Source organism: Drosophila bipectinata, chromosome XL (assembly GCF_030179905.1).
Source record: "Drosophila bipectinata strain 14024-0381.07 chromosome XL, DbipHiC1v2, whole genome shotgun sequence".
In the NCBI taxonomy this organism is placed as follows: domain Eukaryota; kingdom Metazoa; phylum Arthropoda; class Insecta; order Diptera; family Drosophilidae; genus Drosophila; species Drosophila bipectinata.
Genome location: NC_091734.1, coordinates 16,967,010 through 16,990,813, shown reverse-complemented (window position 1 = coordinate 16,990,813; position 23,804 = coordinate 16,967,010). Strand labels below are relative to the sequence as shown.

The following is a 23,804-nucleotide window of genomic DNA, read 5'->3' as shown; positions in this document are numbered from 1 at the left end:
TCCGGGCCGTTCCGACTTATAAACTGCGTGCAAAGGAAAGAAGGGTGTGTGCAAAGTTTCAAGACGATAGCTTTAAAACTGAGAGACTAGTTCGCGTAGAAACAGACAGACGGACAGACAGACGGACAGACGGACAGACGGACATGCTCATATCAACTCGGGAGGTGATCCTGATCAAGAATATATATACTTTATAGGGTCGGAGATGTCTCCTTCACTGCGTTGCACACTTTTGGACAAAATTATAATACCCTCTGCAAGGGTATAAAAAGCTTTGCTTAAAACATTTCTTAATCAAAGATTAAGAAATTCTTTTTCTTTTCTTTTTGGCAAAATAATACGACGTGCCGAATTTCATAAGGATCAGCCGACTATATCCTATAGCTGCCATATAACTGAACGATCGGAAATGACCCAACTTTCGTGTTTTTAAAAATAGAAAGCTGGAATTTAATACAGATTCCATTTTTGGTCAGTTGATCCAACCTACCAAATTTCATAAGGATCTGCCGACTATATCCTATAGCTGCCATATAACTGAACGATCGGAAATGACCCAACTTTCGTGTTTTTGAAAATAGAAAGCTGGAACTTGGTACAGATTCTATTCTATATTCCGGTTTTAACTGCAAGGGTATATCAACTTCGGCTCCGCCCGAAGTTAGCTTTCCTTTCTTATTTTAGATGTTTTATTGTAATTAATTTGTTTTATCATGATGTAATCATAAGGATCGGCCAACTATATCCGATGTTTGCGATATATATCCGGTTTTAACTGCAAGGGTATATCAACTTCGGCTCCGCCCAAAGTTAGCTTTGCTTTCTTGTTTTTATTGTATTACTTGTAATTACTTTGTAATTGTAACTTGTAATACTTGTAATTACTTTACTTGTAATCTAATATTACTTTATTGTAATTACTTTGTTTTATTATGATGTAATTAAAAGGATCGGCCAACTATTTCCGATGTTTGCGATATATGTGCGGTTTTAACTGCAAGGGTATAAAAAATAAAATAGTTATGCCAAAAATAGCTCTCATGTCAAATTTGAACTCTCTAACTCTAAAAATACCAAAGTTATACCATTTGTGATCAATCAGTTATATGGCAGCTATAGGATATAGTCGACCGATCCCGGTCGATCCGACTTATATAACTTGAAGATCGGAATTGACCCAACTTTCGTGTTTTTGAAGGTAGAAAGCTGGAACTTAATAAAGATTCTATTTTTGGTCAGTTCATCCAACCTACCAAATTTCATAAGGATCGGCCAACTATATCCGATGTTTGCGATATATATTTGGTTTTAACGGCAAGGGTATATCAACTTCGGCTCCGCCCGAAGTTAGCTTTCCTTTCTTGTTTTTTTTTTTAAACTATCTCTCTAACTCTAAAAACTCTAAAAACACCAAAATTATACCATTTCCCATCAATCGGTTATGTGGAAGCTATAAGATATAGTCGTCCGATCCTGACCGTTTCGACTGCGTGCAAAGCAAAGAAGAGTGTGTGCAAAGTTTCAAGTCAATAGCTTTACAACTGAGAGACTAGTTTGCGTAGAAACAGACAGGCGGACATGCCCATATCAACTCAGGAGGTGATCCTGATCAAGAATATATATATTTTATAGGCTCTGAGATGTCTCCTTCAGTGCGTTGCACGCTTTTTAACAAAATTATAATACCCTCTGCAAGGGTATAACTAGAAAGGAAAGCTGATATACCCTTGCAATTAAAACCGGATATATATTACGCAAGCATTGGATATAGTTGCCCGATCCTTATGAGAATATCATAATGAAAAAAATTTATTTCAGTAAAAATTCAAAAAAAAGCTTCTTCAAAAAAATGTTGCAAGCTTCTATCTTCAAGAACACCAAAGTTGGTATTTTTACCAAATACCATTTCCGATCGTTCTTTTATATGGCAGCTATAGGATATACATAGTCGGCCGATCCTTTTCAAACTTGGTACGTCGTATTATTTTGCCAAAAATAATATTTATACAAAATATGAACTCTCTTACTCTAAAAACCCCGAAGTCATAGCATTTCCGATCAATCAGTTATATGACAGCTATAGGATATAGTCGACCGATCCCGGTCGTTCCACTTTATATACTGCGTGCAAAGAAAAAAAGCGTGTGTAAAACTAGATACTAGGTCGCGTAGAAACAGACAGACAGACGGAAATGCTCATATAAACTCAGGAGGTGATCCTGATCCGGAATATATTTACTCTATTGGGTCGGAGATGTCTGCTTCACTGCGTTGCACACTTTTGGACGAAATTATAATACAAAGTCTTATGAATATAATAATTATAATTATAATATTTATAATTTTATGATTATAATTATAATTATAATATAAAGTTTGGTCTTTTCGGTTTGTTCAGTTGTATAGCATATACATATATAGCTCCCGGTGTTAATCTATAAGAATTTTATTAAGCAAAGGTTATGTTTACGTGAGGGGCCGTTGTGCCGCAACTTTAAGAGCGCACCCGCGCTGAAGAGCGCACCAGCACTGAAGAGCGCACCCGCGCTGAAGAGCGCATCCGCGCTCGCCCCCCTTTGCGCTCTCGCTCCTTCGTCGGCCGTCGTCGATCGTATTTTTTCTATTACTTTTGCCTTGTTTGCTTTTCTAAGTTAAGTTAGGATTCGATGTAAGCAGCCCAATAAAGCTGACCGCGTTATATCCAGAGGAAGACGCCCCCGACTTTTTATTTATAATTTCATCCCTCATCCTGAAATCTTTTGCGGAAACCACGCCCCCCTACAAACATTGGTCCTTCGAGCCGGATGATTACTGGATTTTCTTCTGCCAGCAGTTCTCGGCATTGTTCCGCCAAAAGATAAGTACATTTTTCCGTCCCCATCTCTCTGCCGGTCTTCAGCAGTGATCCGAACATTAAATTTCGTTCACACTGCTGCAAGATTGTTTTTCCCTCCGTGTCAACTCCAAGTCCGAGTTTTCCGACACAACGGCAGGTTGAGATTTTCTAATAATCTATGTACATATAATAATCTTAAAATCCGTCTCCGTTTTGTGTGCTGCCCATATTCCTCGCCGTTTTCGGCCTCTCCGTTATTCATTCGCTTGCCAACGGTCGAGGCATATGTGCATCCACATCATACATACACACTTACATATTTTTTTGGTGCACTTAATCCGCAAAACATTCGCAAGTGAACAGTGAAATTGTGTGGTGACAAAAAGAAGGCATAATTAATATTGGCCAGCCGGTGTGAATTAGTTCCGGAATTTCTAAATTCACCGAACAGTCCGCCGCTGTCGTAATATTTGTTTTTTATCTTCCTCAATCAGTGTCATTTTTTACACCACATAAATTTTCTGTTCCCCCAATTATACAGTCCACTTATCAAAACTCCACTGTGCCAACATATGCCCACATGCCCTTACATATATCCGTACCTCATGCATGTTCATATATTTTCTGCCTTCAATTCCAGGAAATATATAACCGATAAAAATTAACATATACAGTCCACTTATCGAAGCTCTACTGTACCATCATATGCCCCACATGCCCTTGCTCTACTTGCATGCATGTCCATATAATTTCCAAATATTTTCTGCCTCCAATTTCCAATTTTTCCAATCTCCAATTTGCATTTTCTAAAACCAACTATTATAAACCGCCATTTCACTACAAATCCGTGATTGTGTCGCTTAAATTCTCGACCTAGCCGTGTTGTGTTTTTCGGTTCTGTTTATTTTTCTTTGAGGTACGTACAGGGTGCCGACGGCATAACCGGCTGCATAACAAAATAGATTAAAAAATCAATTAATTATAAATTTATGTATTTATAATTATAACTACGAAAATTTATTTAATTCTTATTTTCCGTTTGAGCAAAGGGCCAGGTTTTTTAATTCACCTTTCCGGCCACTCAATAATTAAAGTCGAAGATTTAATTATCGGAAAATTATAATTAATTAATTTAATTATCCACCTTCTGTCCGAATAGAGCCGCGGTTTTTAATTCCATCTTCCCGGCTTCGTGTTAATTAAATTCAATTAATTAAATATTTAGGTTTCAATTCCACCGTTCCAGCTTCGTGATAATTAACCTCAATTGATTAAAAATTAAGATTTTCAACTCCACCCTTCTGGCTCCATCATATTTAAATCCGAAAGTTAGCCAAAAATTAATTATTTATATTTTTGTGTGTTTAATTCAAGCCAAAGTTAAGTCCACCTTCCGGCTCCGCAAATTCGAAAATAGTGAAGAGTTTAATATCTCAGTATATATTAAATTCAGTACAAACCACACAAGTCGAAATATACATACATATATAAACCGTCATCATTTTTTTCCGAACAAGCACGAATTTTCCGGTACTTTTTCCATTTTTTCGTGCCTCCAACTCTGCTTCTACTCCGCATCCGGCAACATCCGCCTACAATCCGAACAAACCTCGTCTCCTTTTGGGTTTTTTCTGGTGCCTGAAGTTTTTCTTTCCACATTCGAATTGTGCCGCACACGACTTTCCTTTCCACATCGGCGCCACTAGTTCGCACTTGCTCCTTGTAATTGCCTTTCATCCGCGATCTCACCGTTCTCATCACATTAGTGCGACCGGCCACCACTTCGTACGAGGCACCTGTTGTGCGAGTCAGTCGACAAGCGCTGACCAGCGAATTGGACTCTGAGAATGCCCACGGGAGACGACAAAAAGCCGCGTTCGATCCCAGCCATCCGTTTGGACAGATCTCGATCCGCATCTCCGCGGACGCCTCTTTTGAAGCCTAAGGCTACCAGTGCCAGTCCAAGGGCAAGGAGTGACGAATCCGTCAATACAACCCCCGGTCCTTCACAGAGGCAGACTCACTCCGTTGCAAAAATGGCTCCAAGTGCGGTCGAAGTGGCGTTGAAAAAGTTCATCGCCACAACAGATCGAATTAGCCAATTTGAGGCTAACATTAATACTCCGGGCGCCAGAGATACGGAAGTAAGATCCCAATACATGTGCGAAGTTCATCGGGACCAAATTCAGGCACTATGGGAGAAGGTGGAGAAGAGCTATGAGAGCTGCTCCGATTTGCTAGCCGTGTCCGACGACAATGCGGCCGCCTCGACAGTGCTGGAAGCGAAGTACAGCTACTGTTACTCCGTCTATTCGAGATGTATTGCCCAGCTTCGGGAGAAAATTGCGTCCCAATCCACTCAGGCTCCCGTCAATGTCCACACGCCCGCGCCTACAGGCTGCCGGTTACCTCCGGTGGATACCGAGGTCTTCGCGGGTGATTATCTTCGGTGGCCCACCTTCAGAGACTTGTTTACGGCCATTTACATCCAAAACTCGCGGCTCACCCCGGTCGAGAAGTTGTTCCACTTATTGTCCAAAACAAGTAGTGACGCCCACGCCATTGTTTCTAAGGCTCCGCTTACCCATGAGGGGTTTGTCGCCGCATGGCAAAGCCTCACAGACCGTTTTGAGAACCGGCGGCTATTGGTCAACAGCCAGTTGAAGATCCTTTTCAACATCCAGGCTATTTCGCAAGAGTCCGGGGTCGCGCTGAAGGAGCTGCAAGCTACCATTCAGAGTTGTTTGACAGCCCTAGAAATGTCCTCCGTTAATGTTGAGGCTTGGGACTGTCTCCTTGTATTTATGATTTCGTCAAAACTCCCCAAGGTCACACTTTCTATGTGGGAGCAATCCGTACATAATAAGGCCGAGATTCCAACATGGAAGGAATTAGATAACTTCCTGACAGAGCGCCATCGCACTCTGGAGGCCATCGACGACGTCAGGCCTAGTGGCTCCGTGCAATTTCCGCCAAGGTCGGGACTTCCTACTGCCCCTGCTCGGAGGCTCACTTCATACGAGACTCGAGTGGTTCCGGGCCAAAAGGGCTGCGATCTCTGTTCGAGGGAGGACCACCCCATTCGCTTATGTCCGCGTTTCCTAGAAATGGATGTAAATGGGCGCTCTGACTACATAAGGAGGAAGCAGTTATGTTTAAACTGTTTTCCCCGAGGGCACCAGCAACGAGACTGCACGAGCGCCCATACCTGCTCCACATGCCACAGCAGACACCACACCCTCTTGCACCGCGGCAATCCATTCGCAACCGCTCCAAGTCCGCCTACGCAGCTTACCGCTCCAAGTCCGCCTACGTCAACAAACGGCTCAGAGGATCAGTCGAATGTGCAGGTGTGTTTCGCTTCCGGGTCAGGAGCCGTCCTACTGGGCACGGCCCTTATCAACGTGTGCCATTTGGGGTGCACCGTCCAGGCACGAGCACTGATAGACTCAGGCTCCGAAGCGACGTTCATAACGGAACGACTGTTCAACCTCGTCAAGCCTCCCTTCAAGACGATTCAAGCCCAAGTTTCCGGCCTTAATCAGACCATTTCCGCGCAGTCTACAAAATTGTGCCATTTCTCCATTCGGTCGCCGTCTAGACCCGGGCTACAATTAGAGACTGCGGCCTACGTTCTGCCGCAGTTGGCAGGAAATCTGCCATCATATCCGTTTTCGCGAGATCTTCTCAAGGGGCTGCCCGACATTCCCCTGGCGGACCCCAACTTCTTTGAGAGCTCCCAAATCGATGTGTTATTAGGAGCTGACATTCTGCCGTCCATTCTCCTCTGTAATTCCAAGGCTAACATCTGCGGGTCGCTTCTCGGTCAGGAGACCATTTTTGGATGGGTGCTGACAGGCCCATTGTCTCCAGCTAACCCCCGCAGCGTGTCTGTCTTTTCCGTACGAGTTGCCCGCAGCCTCGGTGACTCACAGGTTCAGGGTTTCGATTCAGGATGCGAGCACAACTCTGTCTCGACTCCTTCTTCGATTTACACATCGCATCACGCTGCACGGTGGCAATCAGCTGATGATCCGACTGATCCGTCACTGGAGAGCAGATGTACTCGAGGTACACAATCCTACCGATGCCGAGTCTGCAATGGGATCCATCCATTGAAGAGGTGTCGGCGCTTCCTACGCCTTAGTGCCGAGGAGCGGCTCCGTGCGGTTCTCGTGAACCGCTATTGCTCGAGCGGCCTGGCCCACGAGCACTCCGACGGATCCTGTCGGCGTGGGGACGGCTGTAAGACGTGTGGTCAGGATCACCACACGCTGCTGCACTCCGTGAACAAGGAGCACCGGTCACCGCCCCCGGGAGACAGTACACGGGGTGTCCCGCTCTCTCGTCGGCCGTCATCCGCCAACTCCCGGCGCGGTTCGGGTGTTTCTCGCCCTGCGTCCGCCATTTTCCGGCATTCCCAAACCGATCCACGGCCGCAGACTTCCCGGCACTCTTCGATAACTCCTCGGCATTCTTCCGCCACTGGCTGGCAGTCGTCAAGCGCTCCACTGCTTTCGTCCGCCACTCATCGGGTGCCGTCCACCGCTCTTCCGCCCGCGTCATCCGCCTCTCCTCGAGGGCCCCCGCAGGACGCGGTCGCTGCGCCCACCCTATCGTCGCTGCTAACCCGGAACAGCGACAACACCGGGACCCGGATCTTCGACACGGGGGCCTTCATCGACCCGTGTACGCCCTCTAGCTGCAGTGACGCATAGCTAGCGACGAGGGATCTATTGCAACCTGAGCGATTGCAAGGGGGGGGAGGATGTTTACGTGAGGGGCCGTTGTGCCGCAACTTTAAGAGCGCACCCGCGCTGAAGAGCGCACCAGCACTGAAGAGCGCACCCGCGCTGAAGAGCGCACCCGCGCTGAAGAGCGCATCCGCGCTGAAGAGCGCATCCGCGCTCGCCCCCCTTTGCGCTCTCGCTCCTTCGTCGGCCGTCGTCGATCGTATTTTTTCTATTACTTTTGCCTTGTTTGCTTTTCTAAGTTAAGTTAGGATTCGATGTAAGCAGCCCAATAAAGCTGACCGCGTTATATCCAGAGGAAGACGCCCCCGACTTTTTATTTATAATTTCATCCCTCATCCTGGAAACCACGCCCCCCTACAAACAGGTTACATAAACCCATTGCTGAATTGTTGCCGCAACTTGCACTTGAATAAGTTGGACGTGGAGAAATAATATTTATAGCTAAGTTAACATAGAATATTCCTTGTGGTAAATTAATGGAGACATAGCACAAAATAAAAATGATAAATTAACGATTTAAAAGTATGGATTGTGTTATAATATTTTGACGATTTCATCAATCGGGAACTCTGCCATTTCTGCTTAAGCTGTTGTTGGGGTTATGTGAAGTCAGCATTTTGTATTGTAGTTCATGACCTAGTATTTTGTTTATTTTGTATAATGTTTTTTAATTTAATGTTAAATGTTGTCCAGCTCTATGGTGAAATTCCTTGGGGTACGTTTCGGAGTGATTCTTCTTTTGGTATTTTTAATTGTTGGAGTCCGCAACGATCGTTTATACAGAAGATCTAGAAACATATCAGAACCAGTAGAACTATTAAGATGGTCAATGTTTCGTACGAAATGGTTTTCCTCTCATCACAGCTAGTCGATGTTACAAAACCTCTAGTTCTAGGTCGGCCATATTTTGTGGTTGGGTGAGATTTTATGGATTTTGATGTTATGTCTATGGGCACAGCAATGTTCCCAAATCGGCGAAGTGATGTTCGTATCTCAGTAGTCAAAGTGCCAAATATCGTCAATCTGATATTGACAGTTTTGTTTATGTTAATGGTTGATGAAATTCCTTTCCATACAGCCTATAGTTCCATTGGATCCTTTGATGCAAACCTACCTCGCTTGGTAGGTTTTTAACCATATCATGCTGGAGTCCACTGGATTGCTCTGACATTTTGTTCCAGTTTTGTTATCGAATATTTGGAATTTGCATCGACTCTCAAAATTGCATGATTAAATTCATTATTATTATGCATGATTAAATTCGGTTTCATCAAGCCCTATAAAGCGATCTCTACGAGCGTTGATGGCAATTATTGTTGTTTGAAGATTGTATAATGTCCAACCTTTTGAACCCAAAATTGGAATGGGAACGATGCTGAAGTCGTCTTATAATCCGAAGACACCAAAGGTATTGGTATCTCAAAGACAACTTGAGTGTCTGTTGTGCTGCCTTGTTCTGACATTAGTTAACACAGATTAAGAAGGTCAGCAGTGGCAACTGGTAAGATCTGATCGGGGGATAAATGGTCCAGGATTTGGTCGAGCCGCTCTCGTTGCGTAGGTCATACAAAAATTAGACTTATGCTTTTATGGCGAACATTAGTTAGCACGTTGGCTATATAACTCTGCATCCGCTGTAATTAATTTGCATATAGACTCATTTGAACTGTGAAGATCACAAATGATTACTCCAGCTGCGCACCCTAATACATACTTTCCTTGTGATTCATAATAGATTTAGATTTCTCATGATTTGACTCATTAGTTTTGGCTTAACTCAGCTCATTGTACGCAGTTGTGATTATGCTCCTTTCCATTGTTTTGTCATTGAAAATATTGTTTGCGAACTATGGAACGAAAAGCTTGGGCACCACAACGCATGTTTTTTAGTTATCTCATGACATTTTCACGATTGTGTCATTGTAAGAGAGCAATACAAGATGTTTTGCATTATAAGCTAGATTAGAATGCTCCAATCTGCCTCTACACGGAACCGATCCATCCAACTATTTTTATCTACGGTTTTTTATTGTTTTAAGTGTTTGTATTCGGCGTTAAATTCAATCTGCTGAATTGTAGGGAGAATTATTTTGCGTGTTGAGATTTTGTTGGCGCTCTGTTGGATTTGTTGCGGAATCGGACCATTTATGCAAACAATCCGTTGCAATTTCTGGAACGAGTTGCTGTACCGGCTTCTTCGAATTCGTCCTTTACAGCTGCCATGCTGACGAATTTCGTTTTCTGCTTCAAACTCCAAGCTAGCCAAGTTCTCCCTAGATCCGTGCCAGAATAGAGGACCGTAGAACCATATACTATTATGTGTAAGCTTGTTGGCGGTAGTTTCTCTGGAAAATAATTCAGCTGCATTATTAGCGGATGCTACGTGGCACCATTGAAACTGCTCCGTTATCTTTTTTAATCTTGGCTATCCGATTTTCTACAAACGTGTGGTAAGTGAAAGCCGCTGCAAAAAGACGGATGAGTCTGTCCAAAATTAGCCAGCAAGTTCGTCAAAAGAAAGACGTAAATCTTGTCTGACTTTCTGTGTGAGCTCTGCCCCTAGAACTGCTGCGCACAGCTCCAGTCTCGACAATGCTTGCTTTGCTGTAGATGCTACTTTGGTCTAAAATAAAATAGCCTACAGAGGTTTGCTTATTTTTGTACGTATATTTCTGACCCATAAGCATTCTCTGAGGCGTCCACGACGGTGTGTAGTTCCTGTTTTTGCCTTCACTATAACTGGCACAAACAACACTATTGGGTCGAAGATTTGTGATCACTTAGAGCAGACCACTGATTTTGTTATAACAGGAGCTTCACTTTTTTGTGTTCTTCCGCAAAGATCTTTGATCTTTGTTGGGCATCCCATATGAAGGTTTTAAACACTGTATTGGTCCAGTGTCTCACCTAATTTCACGTCGCTCATGGTATGTTCGCTTTTCCTTAGGTACTCTTCCTTTTTGAAGCTTGAAGCCGTGTGGCAGTAATGATCTGGAGCAGAGGTCGGCACGGCCCTATCTCGGGGGCATAGAAAATTTCTCTGCCCGAGCTCTGCCACACACACATAGTATAAATGTGTGAAACGTCATGCTCAAAGCCTACTTTCTGCTATTCGTTACTAACACTAATTCGGTAAAATCATATCAATGTATTGGGGTGCCGACCTCTGATCTGGAGCAACAAATAGAATTGTGTTCTGTTGTGTGGAACTAGTAATCGGTTCCTATTAGTAGATCAATTCTCCACGGTTTGTCGAACTGGGGATCCGCTAATGCACACTCATTGGGTATTTCCAACTCTCCGCAATGAGAGAGTGGTTAAGCTGGTTGGTCAGCTATAATGTGTGGTAGGACATAGGCTTCTAGTCGCACAGAAGTTACCTTCTAGTCCCGTCTAGAAGAGACTTTACTAGAACAGTCACTCTTGCTCTGCTCATCCTTGTTTCTCCACCAATACCTTCGATTCGAAGTTTTGTATCGTGGCGCTTTAACCAAAACATTGATGCTAGTCATTCGGTAATTAAATTAAACTTTGCTGCTTTTCTGTTATCGGCTTGGATTGCTTTTGCTTGGAAGAAGGTTGTAATTTTTATTGCTTACGGCACATACTGCTGGATTCTAGATCAGAAGGTGCAAAAAGCACACATGTTTAAAATAAGAGTGTATGCGTAGCAGAAAAAATAATGAGAGCAAAGCATTCATTAAGCTAAAAAACTGTAGTTTATTATATTTAATTTTTCGTTAATTCAAAAGTTTGAAGGGTCACTAATATAGTGTATCTCAGTTCTTAAATTATAGTAAACTAGCAGTACCCTGCCACGTTTCGCTGTGGCATATTGTGGTTGCACGCATAAGAAATAAGTCAAACAAAAAAGAATAATTTGCAAATTAATTTAATTCTGTAATACTTGTGGGTGTACAATATTCTTTGTATCTCCATTCTCCGCGTAAATATAAAAATTATTTGGTTTTCCGACACGGGAACACGCAACATATAATTGTCCGTGTGAAAAACTATCTTCATCCAAATCCAAACCAAAAAACTCCAGAGATTGACCTTGAGCTTTATTTATGGTCATTGCGAAAGCCAAACATATGGGAAACTACAATCTCCTGAACTTGAACGGTGTATCAGTCGGGAACATAGGAATCCTAGGAATGAGGACATCTTCACCTTTAAAAGGACCACTTATGATCGTTGCTTCTACAACGTTGTAGGGGCACGGGGAAACGCGAAAAAAACTGATATATTCGCAAACGCAGATAAGCTATCAACATCAAAAATAGACATAAACCGAGCTGAACCCTCAACGCATGTTTGGTAAAAATTTGGGCTTAAACGGTTCAGAACTTTTCAAGTCTATAAATGACGTAAATACGAACAGAGCATTTTTTATATATATAGATTTAAGAACTAATGAGAAATTATAGTAAATGTAAATTTTAGTATTAGTGCAACTGTTCTTAAACAAATGAAGAACTGAAAAATTTTTTCTAACTGAAAAAGTTCTAACCCAATTTCTGAGACAATTTTTCTCGGTGGAAAAATTTTGTTTTTTAAGTTTGGGCTGTCAAATGAGTCAAAATGGGAGCAAATGAGAGAGCTTCTAATTAGAGTTTAAAGCAGTGGGGGGCAAACCTAACATATGTTTAAAATTTGAGTGTGTGCGTAGCAGAGAAAAACAATGAGAGCAGAATTCACTGAGCGAAAAAAAAGTATTTTTTTATATAATTTTCGTTAATTCAAAAGTTGGAATGGGCACTAAAATAGTGTCTTTTCTTTAAAAGCAGAGGTCGGCACGGCCCTATCTCGGGGGCATAGGTAATTTCTCTGCCCGAGCTCTGCCACACACACAGTATAAATGTGTGAAACGTCATGCTCACAGCCTACTTTCTGCTATTCGTTACTAACACTAATGCGGTAAAATCATATCAATGTATTGGGGTCCCGACCACTGTTTTAAAGAAAGCTTTTCTAGCAACAGTTCTTAAACAAATGAAAAACTACTTTTCTCCATCTATATTTTCTATGGAGAAAACTTTTTCCAACCCAATTTCTGAGAAAATTTTTCTCAGTGAAAACATTTCAATTTTTAAGTTTGGGCTGTCAATTAGTCAAAATGAGAGCAAATGAGAGAGCTTCTAAAAAAAATTGAGAGTGCTCACACTGTTAGTGTGCCGACAGCGCTGCGGCAGAATTTTATATGCACGCGTGCTATGTAAAATGAGACTTTGCCACTGAGAGAGTTGAGAGTTTAAATCACCATTGATTTAAACATTGTGCTAGTGCAGGTATTTATTTTTTCGCCGCTGATCTTTGCTATCTTTTTGATAATCATATTCTTTTATCTTTGCGGAGGGTATTATAAGCTTGATTAAAAGTGTGAGTTTAAACTTTAAAGGAAGGATCCATCTCTGAGTATATAATGTATTTTTATATTTTATCAACAGCAACGGCGTAGTCAATATCAACTTGTCTGTCCGTCTGTTTCTACGGGACTTAGTCTTAATGAGTTTAAGGGGTTATATACAGTTGTACCACATATTTATGAAAAATGTATACCTAATATCATAATAAATAAGTGGTAAAAATTTGGTGTTGATCGGATTAGTAGTTTTTTAGTAATCGTGTCCACCGCAAAGGTAATTTCCCAAAAAAAAGATTCTTATATACTTAATAGTATATACTTAGTATATACTTAAAGAATATGCAATAAAAAAAATGGATTTTTTAATCAATCACAACTGTATATAACACCTTAATGATATCGACTTATAATTTTGCGCACATTCTTCTTTCTTATGCATTAATTAAAACGGAACGGCAGGGATCAGCTCCCTCAGCTATTAGCTATCCTTTGAAAACTATATAACTAATCGATCGAAAATTCCACAGCTTTTGCGTTTTTCAAGCTACCAATTTCAAAAATCCATTACCAATTTCATGACCAAATGGAGAAATTTCATGACGTTGTATTATAATCCTTTTTTGTAGCCCAAAGTTATCTTTCCCTTTTATGAAATATTTTAATAAAATTCTAAATTTTTTTTCGCATTTTGCAGCTTTTTTAAACGAACAGATTAGTTGAATCTTGTAATTAGACAATGGAAGAAAAAAATCATATTGAGGAAACTCAAGAATTACCATTTTGTTTTATTCGGGTAAGTTATTCATCTTAATAACACAAGCCAAACTTTTTTGTTTTCATTTGAAGACTTGTGGTTCATATATTTTAGTTTCATAATCTTTTTAACTGAAATTTAATGCATTTACAAATAGCTATGCCGTTTTTTACCCTTGCAGAGGGTATTAAACGTACCTATAAAGTATATATATTCTTGATCAGGATCACCTCCTGAGTTGATATGAGCATGTTTGTCTGTCTGTCTGCTTCTACGCGAACTAGTCTCTCAGTTTTAAAGCTATCGTCTTGAAACTTTGCACACACCCTTCTTTCCTTTGCAGGCAGTATATAAGTCGGAACGGCCCGGATCGGCCAACTATATCCTATAGTAATGGAACCCGCTGTGAAAATATCTATAAGTGCGGGTTCTGCGGCATTTTGGCAGGCCACGTCGGGGAACCCGCTGTACAATTGAAAAATTTGAGAGCGGGTTCTATCCTATTTTTAGAACGTAACATATTTGGAAAGATGAAAGTTTGAAACGTTCACATAGAACAGTGGGGGGCAAAATCTCACTTTCCATAGCACGCGTGTATAGGGTAGGAAATTCTGCCGCAGCGCTGCCGGCACACTAACAGTGTGAGCACTTTCTTTTGCTCTTTCATTTGGTCTCATTTTGACTCATTTGACAGCCCAAACTTAAAAATTAAAATGTTTTCACTGAGAAAAATTTTCTCAGAAATTGGGGTCAGAAAACTTTTCTCCATAGAAAATATAGATAAAAAGCGTTTTCATTTTTCAGTTTTTCATAAAAAAAGATTTTCATTTTTTTAGGAACTGTTTCTAGCAAAGCTTTCTTTAAAATCAAATACACTATTTTAGTGCCCATTCCAAATTTTAAATCAGTGGTGGGCAAAACTAACACATGTTTAAAATTTGAGTGTGTGCGTAGCAGAGAAAAACAATGAGAGCAGAGAATTCACTGAGCGAAAAAAACGTATTTTTTTATTTCATTTTTCGTTAATTCAAAAGTTGGAATGGGCACTAAAATAGTGAATTTTGTTTTAAAGAAAGCTTTGCTAGCCAGAGTTTAAAAAAAAAATGAAAAGCTACGCTTCTCTATCTATATTTTCTATGGACAAAACTTTTTCCAACCCAATTTCTGAGAAAATTTTTCTCAGTGGAAACATTTTGATTTTTAATTTGTGCTGTCAAATGAATCAAAATGAGAGCAAATGAGAGAGTTCTAAAAAATATTTGAGAGTGCTCACACTGTCAGTGTGCCGGCAGCGCTGCGGCAGAATTTCCTACCCTATACTCGGGTGCTATGTAAAATGAGAGTTTGCCCACCACTGTTTTAAATTCAAGAAAAATGAAAAAAAAAACTTTTTTTTCGCTCAGTGAATGCTCTGCTCTCATTGTTTTTCTCTGCTACGCATACACGCAAATTTTAAACATGCGTGCGTTTTGCCGCCCACTGAAATAGAACCAGTGTGAGAGCAAAGAGATCAGAAATATCTTCTACCATCTTTATCTCTTTTTTTTGCCATTAATTCTTATTTTTATTTCAATACTAACTGTAAGTATCGTTGGATCAAATTGGAGATTAGCCTAGATAGAAAGTGGTAGAGCCTAGATACAAATCCTTGGGGTATTCATTAAAAAAAAAAAAGTTGTTATATTGTTTAGATTTTTAATTCTACCCTCTCAAACTTTTTAAACAAAACTTAATATTTCAGTCGCCTGTGCTTTGCAATTGCAACAGCTGTGTTTGTCAGCTGATTCCTTGGTTGTGGCGCCCTCTATCAAAATTTCTGTTATGCACCACTGAAGATTGGTGAATTTGGAATGCGTTACACTGAAACATATTTTCATTTTCCGACTTTCAGAAAATGGATTTTTGTCACAAAAACTGGTCAAATTCCCCATAGAGCAGTGTTTGATTTTATGAGATTATTTTTATATAATATTTACTTTTGCAGATTACTTAGTTACTTATTACCCTTGCAGAGGGTATTATAATTTTGTCCAAAAGTGTGCAACGCAGTGAAGGAGACATCTCCGACGCTATAAAGCATATATATTCTTGATCAGGATCACCTCCTGAGTTGATATGAGCAAGTCCGTCTGTCTGTCTGTTTCTACGCGAACTAGTCTCTCAGTTTTAAGTTATATTGACACACCCTTCTTTCCTTTGCACGCAGTATATAAGTCGGAACGACCGGGATCGGCCGACTATATCCTATAGCTGCCATATAACTGATTGATCGGAAATGGTATAACTTTGGTGTTTTTAGAGTTAGAGAGTTCAAATTTGACACGAGAGCTATTTTTGGCAAAACATTACGACATCCCAAATTTCATAAGGATCGGCCGACTATCGGAACGATCGGAAATGACCCAATTTTCGTGTTTTTGAAGATAGAAAGCTGGAACTTGGTACTTGATGATTATCATTATCATTATTATTATTGTTTTGGTAATTGTGTATATCAGTTAACAACCAACTCCCAGCTTAGGCTGAGCAGGCCAATTCCCTTTATAAATATTTACCATTTTTTAGTATAATTATTATTATTACTTATTATTAGTATAATTATTATTATTACAAACTCTTATACCACTCACGTATGGGCCGTTATGGACAGGGGGCCGTTAAAGCTCATGGGCCGTTATGGACAGTGGCCTTGTCTCATTGGCTGACAGCGATCGTAAGACTTCTGCAAAAGTCCATGGTTAGCGGTCTGCCACGGGCATGCGGTCTTGCATGAGCTTTTGTTAAGTCTTAAGTTAGTTCATATTTTGTATTCAATAAAGCAAGAGCACCAGCTCATACTAATGAAACTCCGGCACTTAGTCGTCAAATCCTTTATTAACTAATATGCCGACTGAGTCTCTAGGCCAGCGGTATTGAAGGACAGTTCCCTTCCACCATATCTCCTTATCTCAGCATAGGAGCAGTACGGCCAACCGGCTACTAATTATTGGAGACAGCGGCGAGGGACACCACTTCGACCGTTCCCCTCCCCTCACACCCGTTAAAATTGATCGCTCAATTGATTGTCAATTGAATTGACAAATTGATCACTCTTCGAATCTCACTCTAAGGAATATAAAATGTAAGTGACTGTGCGCCTAAGATAGCATCCAGGTCTATACGTGATATTGTAATAAACAAGGTGTCTACGAACTGTCCACACCACACTCTCCTACCATTAAAAAGTCAATAAATATCGACAAAAATTTTACCTACAAACGTGCCAGAGCTAGCAATTTAAATTCAAATTTAAAAAATACAACAAACAATTATTTGAAATATATACTTATTTGCATTTTTGAGTGGCGATCACGCATAAGAAAACTTGCCCTTACCTTTTTCCCTTGATTATTCTGTAAAGATACTTGATTTGCACGTGTTTATTTTGAAAAAAGAACAGAAATTTTGTGTGATTGCTAAGCCTGTTGCTTCGCTCCAACCAATTCCCAACTGGAGTTTTTCTTGGGATGTATAAATTCTGCGGGTTTACTATTATATTTTCTCTTGAAATTAATTGTGCTTCACCCACCGTGTAGTGACTCCTCTGAAATAATTGTCCATCGTCGCAAGACCCTGAATTGGCTACAGGTGTTGTCCAACTAAACGTCGTGCGCAAACGAAAATTTTCGCCCTTATTACTGCCGATTAACTTACTCAGCCCCATTTGCGGCCGATGAGTTGGGAATACTGGGAAGTAAAACAGGAAGTGGTCAGTGACGATAGTGAAGAAATCGGATTTTATCACACAAAGACACAACTAGAATCACCAACAATGAACCCAGAAATGATACAAGCGCTCATAACAAATGCCGTCAATGTCGCACTAACCGCACAGGAGCATCGCTGGCGAGCAGAAATTGAATCAGTTAGAAACCAGGTCAGCTCGCTAACTGTGCAGGCACCCCAAGTAGAAGTATATAAAAGGGTAACACCGGACCCCACCATAGAGTGCGGTGTCAAATTAGACATCGTAAAATCGCTCCCAACCTTTAGTGGCAGCCATGACGAATACGTGTCGTGGAGGCAGACCGCATTAGATGCGTATGAGGTATTCAAGAGATACAAAGGCAGCGAGACCCACTATGAAGCAGTGGTTATTATCAAGAACAAAATTTGCGGTAACGATCACTCCTCACGTCCCATAATACCGTTTTAAATTTCGATGCAATTCTAGCTAGGCTAGATTGCACATACGCGGACAAAACGTCCCTGAGGGTGCTACGCCAGAATTTAGAAATGGTTCGGCAAGGAGATGCCGACCTTATGACATATTATGACGAGGTCGAGAGGAAACTCACCCTCGTCACCAACAAGATAGTCATGTCTCATACTATGGACACGGCAACGATCTTGAATAAGGAGGTTAGGGATGACGCCCTTCATGCCTTCATTGCAGGGCTAAAAAGACCTCTCAAATCACTCGTGCTGCCAGCACAACCTAAGGACCTTCCGTCCGCACTAGCTTCAGCGCGGGAGGCTGAGAACAGCATTGAAAGAAGTGCGTTCGCGGCATCCTACGCGAAAACCATAGAAGACAAGGCCCCTTTTTATGAGGGCAACAGACGCAAAAATAAAGGTCAGGGAAGACAATGAAAAGCTGAGGATAAAAATCCGCATTTCATTCCTAGGCAGGGCCAAGGCAAGTCTCACGAGGATAACCTATTCCCGAAATGGGAGGATTCTCAAACCATGCACCAGAATAAAGTTCAACCCATGGAAGTAGACCCCTCGACGGCCAAGTTCAGACAGGAGACAAGCTGGAGGAAGCCGCAAAGAAATAATAATTACAAAAGGCAGAACTCGTCCCAGCGTCAATCGGGCCAAAGACGCCAACTCGTTAACAATATAGCCCAACCCCAACAGGAGGAAAGTTACTCCGCCACAGCGGAAACGGAAGTGGCCGACTTTGAAGAAGACGTTGACACTGCCGAACTTAATGACCTCCTTAATTTTTTAGGGAGCGCTCCCGACTGCCGTTCGTCGAGCGACAGTTGGCTAGTAGAACACTAAAAATACTCATAGAGACGGGGGCGGCAAAGAATTACGTTAAGCCCGTAAAGGAGCTAAGGAATGTAATGCCGGTCAAGACCCCCTTCACTGTGAGCTCTATTCACGGCTCCAGTGACGTCAAGAACAAGTGCATAATGCGCATTTTTGGGTTAGATGCCCCATTTTTTTTTGTTGGACACACTGAGCACGTTCGATGCTATAATAGGGTTCGACTCGCTAACGCGAGCAGGAGTGGCATTAGACTTAGGCGACAGCGTAATAAAATACGGAAACGTTACTGAAAAGCTCAAGTTCTTTGACTGTGAAAACGTTAATTTCACCAAAATTGACGACATAGTGGTACCATATTCGGCGAAAGCCGAATTCAAAAAAGTTATTCTTAAAAGAATAAAGGTGTTTTTGACCTCTAACGAGGCGCTAACTTTCAACACCTCTGTCATCGCCACTATTCGAACTAAGAGTGACGAACCCGTCTACTCCAGATTATACCCCTACCCCATGGGGGCAGCAGACTTTGTTAACAACGAAATCAAGGAGCTGCTGAGCAATGGCATAATCAGGCCTTCCAGATCCTCGTACAACAGCCCTACTTGGGTAGTTGACAAAAAAGGGACTGACGATAATGGCATCAGGAAGAAGCGTTTGGTAATCGACTTTAGGAAACTAAACGAGCAAACAATTGCCGATCACTACCCTATGCCAAGCATTCCCATGATTCTGGCGAATTTGGGGAAAGCCAAATACTTTACTACCCTAGACTTGAGGTCAGGGTATCATCAGATATACTTGGGCGAGAAAGATCGGGAAAAAACCTCGTTCTCAGTTAATGGAGGGAAATACGAATTTTGCCGACTGCCTTTCGTATTAAAAAACGCAGGTAGCATTTTCCAAAGAGCCATCGATGATGTGCTGCGGGAAGAAATAGGCAAGATATGTTACGTCTACGTCGATGACGTTATCATTTTTTCCGAAAACGAAACCGAACATGTTAAGCACATTGATATAGTTCTTAAGCGGCTTATCGATGCCAATATGAAGGTGGCACGAGAAAAGACTTCCTCGGCCTGGCGGGCTATTACCGAATCTTTATCAAGAATTTGCCTCCATTGCCAGGCCCCTTACTCACATTCTCAAAGGGGTAAACGGATCGGTCAGTAAAAACATTTCGAAAAAACTTCCTATTACGTTGGATAAAACCCAGCGCAATGCGTTTGACCATCTGCGTAATATCCTGGCATCAGAAGATGTCATTCTGATGTACCCCGATTTCAAATTACCATTTGACCTAACCACCGACGCTTCAGCCAGTGGAATAGGCGCGGTATTATCCAAAACAAGAGACCCATTACAAAGATCTCGCGTACGCTTAAAGATCACGAACTAAATTACGCCACCAACGAAAGAGAATTGTTGGCGATAGATTGGGCCATAGGCAAACTACAGAACTACCTTTACGGCACTCAGGGGGTTCGGATCTTCACAGACCACCAGCCGCTGACTTACGCGGTATCTGACAAAAACACCAACACTAAAATCAAGCAATGGAAGGCCTTTATAGACCAAAACAAAGGGAAGGTGTTGTACATGCCTGGGAAGCAAAACATTGTAGCCGATGCACTGTCTCGGCAACACTTGAACAACCTAGAGGATGAGGCTCAGTCCGATGCTGCCACGGTGCATAGTGAGCTTTCGCTCTCATACACCATCGAGACTACGGATAAAACCCTAAACTGTTTCAGAAACCAAATTATTTTGGAAGAGGCAAACCAAACACTTCGGCGAGACTTCATTGTTTTTGGCAATATAACTTGCCACGTTATTCACTTTAATAACAAAACCCTACTTGTCGAATCTGTAAAAGAAATCATGAACGCCAACGTCGTAAACGCGATCCACTGCGACTTTCCGACACTAGCTTGTATTCATCACGCCTTGAGGCAGGAGTTCCCTGCAACGAAATTTTGGCACTGTAAAAACTTTGTAACTGACATTACAAATACCAATGAACAGCTGAAAATCGTTTATGCCGAACCCAACCGCGCCCACAGGGCTGCGCAGGAAAACGCCAAGCAAATTCTTCGTGACTACTATTTCCCGAACATGTCAAAACTGGCCAGCGAAGTTGTCGCGAATTGCAAAGTCTGCAATAAAGCCAAATACGATCGCCACCCCAAGCGACAGGAGTTAGGAAGCACCTCAATTCCTTCATATGTAGGGGAAATGTTACATATTAAAATTTTTCTACCGACAGAAAGACCTTCCTAACTTGCATCGATAAGTTCTCAAAGTTCGCCATTGTACAGCCCTTATCTTCTAGGGCAATAGTTGATGTACGGGCCCCTATACTCCAATTGGTAAATTTCTACCACAAAACTAGAACCATCTATTGTGACAATGAGGCTTTCTTCAATTCTGAAACGATTACGTCTTTGCTGAAAAACCAATACAGCATCGATGTCATTAATGCGCCACCGCTTCACAGTAGCTCCAATGGCCAAGTGGAAACATTCCACAGCACCTTGGCAGAAATAGCCAGGTGCCTCAAAATCGATAAAAAAATTGACGACACTGTGGAATTAATTTTGCGGGCTACGGTAGAATACAATAGATCGTTGCACTCAGTCACGGATTGTAGGCCAGCGGAAGTTATCCATCGCCAGCAGCGACGAAGTCAACTCGGCTATTAGAGCCAAGATTGACAAGGCGCAACAGACCAACCTCGACAGAATTAACACTTCAAGACAAAACAGAGTCTTTGAAGTTGGGGAAAAGGTTCTTGTGCGCAATAATAAAAGACTCGGAAATAAGCTGACGCCGCTCTACTCAAAAGAGCGCATAGAAGCAGATCTAAACACGTCGGTTCTCATTAAAGGGAGGGTGGTCCATAAGGACAATATAAAATAAACATCTACACCATCCATACTCGCCCTTATGTTATACAGAACTCGATACTACCGCAATCCCCACAGGCTTGCCGTGATACTAATCTTACTGCTGTTTATAGCGAGCACGCTAACCACCGACTCTCTCACGCAAAGTATATTCCGTTATTGGATAGAATGGCCAGGAGCTTAGATTTCCTGGACTTGGCACTCTAGGTTGTGGTAGGAACGGCCGACGCGGAGGACCTCTATAATATTAAAACAAAGGAAGCAGCGCAAGCAATAGGCAGGTTGTAATCAACACAGAAACACATTAACTAACTTACAGATTCAGTAAATAAAATTCTCAAGGAAAAAAGGGACGGGTTAGTTGACGCCGGCCACCTTTTCGAAACACTTCTAGCCAGGAATATAATCCTTATTTCAGAGTTACAAAATTGCATGCTCGCACATGTCAAGAACAATATTATAAATATATTTAATCACAACGACCTTAAATCTATCTTTGACGAACAGCTCACGGAGGTCCCCATAGTTAGCCTTATGGCTGTATCTAAGATATAAATTTTTTCAATCTAATGTTTTTACATAGTCCATTATCCTAGAGTTAAACTTATTTGTAAAAAAGTCCAGCTCTTCCCTGTCGCACACTACCATACTATGCTACAAATAAGAGACAACATCGTGGCGGAATGCGATGACAGAGTCCTAGCAGTCTCCGATTGCGCTTCTACCAACTTGGCCACATTTTGCAAAAGGCGTCCCACGACACTAACCCACAACTAAACCTTGCGCCAGGCAATTACGTGCAGGCGAGGTTTCAGCAATCTGAAACCCCTTACAATTGTGGACGACGGAGTAATAATCGTCAACGAAAAACTTACGAGGATTACCATCGATGACGGTCCCACAGCAACCATGATAGAGACCCACCTTTTTACTTTTGAAAGGATTTGAACCTCAATTACTCTGTGGAAAAGAGCCTCGGAATCGCGGCCTCTCCCTAAACTAACATCACGGGACACGATCACATACTAAGTCAGCCACTACCACAACGAATGAACGAGCACAACCTGCGTCTGATGCAGGAGCTCAAAGACGACGCGTCGGCTGGAGGTGCACCAAGGATTTGGTTCGCCGCGGGAGTTGCTGTGAGCCTCACACTATGCGGCTTGGTCCTGCTCCAGCAACACTGCAGGCGCAAACGAAAGAAATCCCAATTACGATAGTCCATCGACGAATTGGCTGTCACCGAGGACGGTGTCCAATTTAAGGGGGGAGTAGTTAACAACCAACTCCCAGCTTAGGCTAAGCAGGCCAATTCCGTTTATAAATATTTACCATTTTTTAGTATAATTATTATTATTACTTATTATAAGTATAATTATCATTATTACAAACTCCTTATACCACTCATGTATGGGCCGTTATGGACAGGGGGCCGTTAAAGCTCATGGGCCGTTATGGACAGTGGCCTTGTCTCATTGGCTGACAGCGATCGTATGACTTCTGCAAAAGTCCATGGTTAGCGGTCTGCCACGGGCATGCGGTCTTGCATGAGCTTTTGTTAAGTCTTAAGTTACTTCATATTTTGTATTCAATAAAGCAAGAGCACCAGCTCATACTAATGAAACTCCGGCACTTAGTCGTCAAATCCTTTATTAACTAATATGCCGACTGAGTCTCTAAGCCAGGGGTATTGAAGGACAGTTCCCTTCCACCATATCTCCTTATCTCAGCATAGGAGCAGTACGGCCAACCGGCTACTAATTATTGGAGACAGCGGCGAGGGACACCACTTCGACCGTTTCCCTCCCCTCACACCCGTTAATTTATCTGCTGCTGCTGCTCTGTATGTAACAGTTGACCTTATATTAAGAAATTGCAACAAATACAAGTAAAATACATTTTTTGTTCTTGTTGTTGTTGCCAATTATTGCTCTAGGGTCCCTTTATAAAGACATAGGACAATATTGGCAATATCCTTAAAAGATCAAAAGTTGTTGCTTGGTGAGTTTTATTTTGATCAAACAAAATAAAAATCATGAATAATCATTATTTTTGAGTTTTACTTTTTTTGTTCAAGCTTAATGCTTATTTGTGATTTTTATTTTTTTCGGACAAAAATAATGTTTAACAATAGAAAAATAAATATAACAAT

The 23,804-nt window shown here is 41.7% G+C and overlaps 1 protein-coding gene across 8 annotated transcripts in view; it reads left to right on the top strand.

Moving 5' to 3' along the window:
- Rhp (GTP-Rho-binding protein rhophilin) overlaps positions 1-23,804 on the top strand; it is a 227,250-nt gene that overhangs the window by 19,642 nt on the left and 183,804 nt on the right. For 7 of the 8 annotated variants that reach the window (XM_070283062.1, XM_070283045.1, XM_070283002.1 and 4 more), the window contains exon 2: positions 13,653-13,751. In XM_070283062.1, coding sequence (XP_070139163.1) covers positions 13,695-13,751 — 57 coding nt within the window. In that variant the 5' untranslated portion in view covers positions 13,653-13,694. The remainder of the gene's footprint in view (positions 1-13,652; positions 13,752-23,804) is intronic. The other variant, XM_070283016.1, reaches the window with a different exon arrangement.